Here is a 5817-nt window from a genome sequence, read left to right as displayed (position 1 = left end):
CCTGTAGTGCTTCCTGACTGGGGCCCCTCCAGAGTTCAGTTGCTAGTTGCAACAATTGTATGACCCTGCTTTTACCCTCACAGCAGGCTCATAGAATAGCTACAAGTAGGCCACAAAGGTCCTGGAAAAAAAAATGCACTGCAACAGAAAGCAAATTACTGATAAGGAAGCAGGTGCCAGACTGGAATTTTAAAACAGTGACACATTAATAAACCAACCCCAAATTAATTCATGTCAGTTGAAGCAGGGCAGGTGTGCTTGCTTTTCCTCCCCATAATCTACAGTGATGATGAACCAGAGGGTGACATTGATGTACCAGAGGGTGGCATGGGTAAAACAGAGGGTGGCAGTGGTGAAACAGAGGGTGCTGGGAACCTGTGATGATGAACCAGACGTAGAAACAACATAGTCGCGACCGTTGCTAGCCGACAAGTAAGTTCGCAATTGCGAACTGGTACCAAACCCTCGCAAACTGGCAGAAACCCTTGCGAACACAAAAAAAATCCGAAAATTCGCGAGAATTCGCAGATTTTGCGGATTGCGAGTTTGCAAATGCACAAATTCGCGAACGCCAGATTCGCAAAATTCGCCTATGCTTATGTGACACAACAGACTCATGCCCCAGCCAGCCTCCACACAGTGAACACCAGACAATCATCTACCTAGTAACACGCTACCACAAACACACCCATGACCTTCCAGTAGCACCACATTGTAGTGTATTACCTTGTTGACACAACACCACCACACATCGCCTCCAATGCTGTAACGTGGTAGTACGCAACTTCAGAACACCACTTCTGCCTAGCCATCACAGACAGATTGTCAAAATCCCACAGGGATCACACACCCAATCCAGGATTATGATTGGTCAGACTTAACGGGGTACACCCTCAGAGTCACATCCAACACCATGGACACACTCTGCATTGTCAAACATCTGCACAGCCAGTTTCGCACCAGCATCCTGAGCAGCCTTATTGTAAGTATAATCTACAGCTCTCCTATCCTACACACAAAATTTGGCTAAGCCATCTATCAATCAATCGATTCATTAGTTAAATGCACCACCTACCCGTGATGGTCTCAATGAGCTGGGGGGGGCTGCTACTGATCAAAACACCCTGGGCTTGAGCAGTATTAAGAAGGGCAGCAGGTCCTGGGTCTGTTGTTGACTTGTAGGGAAGGTGTTCCAGGTCTTTCAGTCGAGGTAGGAGAATGATCTGTCACAGTCTGTGTTTTTCCCGATGTGAGTGACAGTGGCGAGAGCATGGTTGTTAGACCAGAATCTGCAGGTGGGTATGTAGAAGCTGAGTCTGTTGTTGTGGTATGCTGGTCCTGCATGGTGTAGAGCTTTGTGTGCGTGGATGTGGATTTTGAAGCTGATGCTGTTGTTGACAGGGAGACACTGCAGGCCTCTCGGGTGTCGTGTGATGTGGCCGGGTTGTGGCAAACGAGGATCAGACATTCAGAGGATGTTGAAGCAGAAAGCAGAGATGGCGTTGTCCTGCTTGTTCATGGTGAGTGAGGAGTCCATGATGCCCCCCAGGTTGTGTGCGTGTTTGGTGGGTTATGGTGCTGTTCCTAGCGTTGTTGGCCACCAGGAGTCGTCACAGGCTGAGCTGGTGGGGCCAAGGATGTGTACCTCAGATTTGTGAGGATTCTGCATCAGCCTGCTGTCCTTACTCCATTTTGCAACAGCCTTAATTCCTCTGTGGAGGTTGATTTTGCCAGTTTGTGGGTCTTTGGTGAGGGACATGATCAGCTGGGTGTAATTGGCATAGGAGAAGATATTCAGGCTCTGTTGTTGTGCCACATGGGTGATTTTTGTCATGTGGATATTTAAGCACGTTGGGCTGTGGGATGATCCCTGTGGGACGCTGCGGATGGTGTCAGTGGTCTTGGAACAGTACTGTGGGAGGCAGATGCTCTGGGTTGTGCCGGTGGCAAAGGATGTGGTCCAGACCAGGGCACTCACTTTGATTCCAGCATCATGGATGCGTACTGTTAGGGTGCCGTGGGAGACAGTGTGGAAGTCTGCTGATAGGTCCAGATGGATGTGGGCATCTGTTTCTCCTTTGTCCATGAGGATGCTGATGTAGTTGGTGGTGGCAATGAGGGCGGTGTCCGTGCTCTGGTTGATGTAGGATCCAGACTTTGTTGGTTCTATGATGTTGTTGTCTTTGAGGTAGCGGGTCAGCTGTCTGTTGATAATCTTCAACGTGACTTGTTCTGGGAAGGGGAGCAGGGAGATGGGCAGGAAGTTCAAGAGGTATTTGTGGTCCACCTTAGGTTTATTCAGTAAGGCGGTGAACACGACATTCTCTAGGCTCCCAGTGAAGGTTGTTGTCTCGAAGGAGATGTAGGATATTTGTACGGAGAAGGGGTGAGATGGCTTATCTGGCTTGGTTGGAAATGTGTATATGCCATGGGTCAGATGGGGATCCAGAGTGAATGTAGTCCTTGCTCAGGATGGTGTCTTCATTGCTGACTTTGTAGCAGGCAATCAGGTGAATTTATGATCTTACCATGATCGAAGTAGGCCAGTGATTCACACAGGTCTTGTGATGGTGGAATGTCGTTGGCCATGTTTTGGGCTTTTGGGATTTGAATAGCAATGTTGCTGTGCTATTAGCTGTAGTGTGCGTTGCTGTCTAGCCTGTCCTTGATGGCTGTCCTGTTGTCGGTCCTGATGAGTTGGTGGTGTCTGGGGGTGGCACTCTTGTGTGCGTTGTAGCTTTCTGGTGATTGTTTGCAGTGTGTGCTCCTCTACAGCTTCCGGCAGGTGCACTTGGATGTTCTTGGGTCTTTGGTGTACCATGCGGCAATGTTGTTGTTGTGCTAGGTGGCGGAGGACTTGAGTGGGGCGAAGGTGTCTGCGCAGTTGTTGATCCACTGTTTGAGGCAGATGGCAGCGGTGTAGGGGTAGGTGGGGGAGGCTTGTGGTCCCAGGGCAAGGGTGGCTGTCAGTTAGTCCTCGGTGAGCTTGCACCAGCAGCGGCGTGGAATGGTCTGTGTGACGGGGAACGGGGGGTTTCCTGAAGGTGAAGTGGATGCTTCTGTGGTCTGTCCAGTGGTGTTAGGTGTTGTTGTTGGATGAGACGTGTGGATTTTCTGAGGATATAAACGGTCCTGTGTGTGTTCAGCGGTGTGGGTGTGGGTTGTCTCGAGTTGTTGTAATCCAAGGTTGACAAGGTTGTCCATCAGGGCGGTGGAGTCTGCGTCATTGTTGTTATGACAGTGGAAGTAAATTTTGCCAAGGAGGATGTAATCCATGTAGGCGAGGGCGTGCATGCTGATGAGGTGAGCGATGGAGTTGATGAATAGTGGTAGGACTCAGGTGGTCTATAGATGAGTGTTCCTCTGAGGGTGGTGTTGGTGTGGATCTGTAAATGCATGTGCTAGGCGGTGGTGAGGGTGTCATTGTTGTTGGTAGTGACTCTGGGAGTGTTAATGTGGATGATGGCAATTCCGCCTACCACTCTGTAGGTGCGGTGTTCGCAGGAGTTGTCATTGCCTTCTGGTATGGCTATGGTGATGTCTGTTGGCAAGGTGGTGTTCAGCCTGGTTGCCGTCCACAACACCAGCCAGCCCAACAACAGCAACTACCTCTACACAGGAACAAGAACATGACTTCCAGAGTACTTGTGGAAATCCAGGGTGCATGCACACACCTCATCCTCACCATCCTCTGCTACTGCCTCATGACCATCCGCCTAAGATACCTACAATGGTTACACAGTCAAATGCAGGTTCACCTTCATACTCCTCAGCCACACTCAGTCGGCACTCCACAGACCCAGGCACAATAAGTGATATGAACATATACCAGCTAACACCACATTGCCCACGGTCCGTCTTGGCACCCTAGGCCAGGCCATCAATCTTCACATCCACACTACAACAGCATGTGGCTGCTAGTCCTCATACCTCATTACACAGATCCTGGTGCTCCCTCCACGGACACCTACATATTAGCCATGCTCTTGACACCTCACACACTCTTCTATGACTCTTCTATGTATTTCAAGCAAACACCATGTTCTGCAGTTAGTAACCATCACGGGTGAGTATTGCCATCCATGGAGGAATTTTGGCTATCTTGTGACCTATGTGTGCCACAGCCGGACTAAGATCCCAGTGTGTGGATGGCTAGAGTTTGCAGGAGACTGTGGCATTAGAAGACATTTGACCGCACAAATGTATTTGAATCTGGGTACATACAAATACATCAATGCATTTTGTGCTAGTTAGATTTTTTTTGTCTCTTGTGCGTGTAACGTGAGTGGGTGCTGTACAACAAGGGGGGAATCCAAAGTTCACAGCAGGAGATGTGATGCCTTACAGAATGAGTCAACAGAGTCCAGTCCACAGTGCTTGGTATCTTTGGGCACACTGCGACCCGCAAGTCCATGTGGGAAAGTCTGAAAGTCAATAGGGTGATGCTGTTGCCCACGAAGGCAAGATGCCAGACCAGGTAACCTGGGAGTTGTGCATGGCCTCTCAACGTCTGGACCGTGGACGACCCATCTTCCTTGGGGGACCTTCACGTGCAGGCCTTGACAATGCATGGGATTCTCCATCTGACAATTCCTCCTCCTCCTCCTCCCTCCCTGTGCCTGTTGTTGGTCTTTGCCTAGATGTGTCTGGCCTTGTGACAAAGGGAGGTTGCTGCATGTTGACAGTTATCAGATGGAGTGATTGGTTAATTTCCCTATGCACCGTCAGGAGCTCATCCAGTCTTATCTCCATCCGTCCCTGGTGTTGTTCTTGACAGGCATGTAGCTGGGCCTGCTGATCTGTCATTTTGTTGAGTGCCTTTACTACCAGGCTGAACTCCCTGGTGTCCCACCGGTATACATCCATGATGTCTCTGAGTTCTGCCATACCGGGCCCTGCAGCTGGCTGGTCAAGTTCTCGCCTCTGCCTTGCGCCACTCCCACCACCCCTGCCCACATGAGCCGGGCTAGCGTTTGTGGGCACATCATGTCGACGGGACCCATGAGTGCTGGCAGTGGAGGTGTTGTCTGCCATCTCATGGGTGCCCTGCGAACCATGTCCCTCATTGTCAGACTGGCTCTGTTGTGGATCATGGGCAGGGCTCCGAGCTGTCTGATGGGATGTGGCGGGAATGGGTGTGGTGGTTGGCACAGATGTATCTGTTCCAGCTGCTGCAGGGGTTTTGCATTCAGAGGGGCCTGGTTGGTTGGGGTCATCCACAGTGTGTTGAGAGGGCTCGCTGACAGTGGGGTCAGTGCCGTGCTGAGCCTGGGGCTTGGATCCATCTCCCCCCTGGTTGGGGGTAGTTTCCACACGTTACCCTGTGAGTGTGAGAGACAAACACTGTTAATGCACTATCATGCAACATCCATATTTAATATACATTGTCGTTAGCAATGTTCCCCCTGCTTTGTATTTTTTAATTTTTGTTCACTTGTGTATGTGTATTTTGTGGGCTGAGATTGACATGTGCTCATGGGTGCTTGGAAGTTGGGTACTGTTGACGATGACTGTCACAGCCATTGCTGTGGCTTGTGTTGCCAGCACCACACAGATCCAGCTGCGACGCTCTCGGTGGCGGTCGCTCCCCATGCTGCCTGCTGACCTGTGACCTAGCTGAGCAGTAATCCTCTCTCACGCCATGCACAACTGCTGCCTGCTGCCTCCGGTATCGTTGTTTAACTGCTGCCTGCCTTACGATCGTGCTCTGTGCACAACTGCTGCCTGCTGCCTGTGATATCATTGTTTAACTGCTGCCTGCCTTACGATCGAGCACTGTGCCTCGCTAATATTGGTCCATTTAGTGTGTTATGCTTT

The 5817-nt window shown here is 50.5% G+C and overlaps 1 protein-coding gene across 1 annotated transcript; it reads right to left on the bottom strand.

The window, feature by feature from the left end:
* Positions 1-4503: 4503 nt before the first annotated feature.
* Positions 4504-5316, bottom strand: LOC147679725 (uncharacterized; the record flags this gene model as incomplete). Its single annotated transcript, XM_086942468.1, has 1 exon — positions 4504-5316. A coding segment is annotated over one exon (813 nt), but the record flags the coding sequence as incomplete, so codon positions are not given.
* Between the last annotated feature and the right edge of the window lie 501 nt (positions 5317-5817).

The sequence above is a fragment of the Lissotriton vulgaris genome, chromosome 11 (assembly GCF_964263255.1).
Source record: "Lissotriton vulgaris chromosome 11, aLisVul1.2, whole genome shotgun sequence".
NCBI classification, from domain to species: domain Eukaryota; kingdom Metazoa; phylum Chordata; class Amphibia; order Caudata; family Salamandridae; genus Lissotriton; species Lissotriton vulgaris.
The sequence above is the reverse complement of the archived record's forward strand: the minus strand, read 5'-3'. Positions and strand labels throughout refer to the sequence as shown.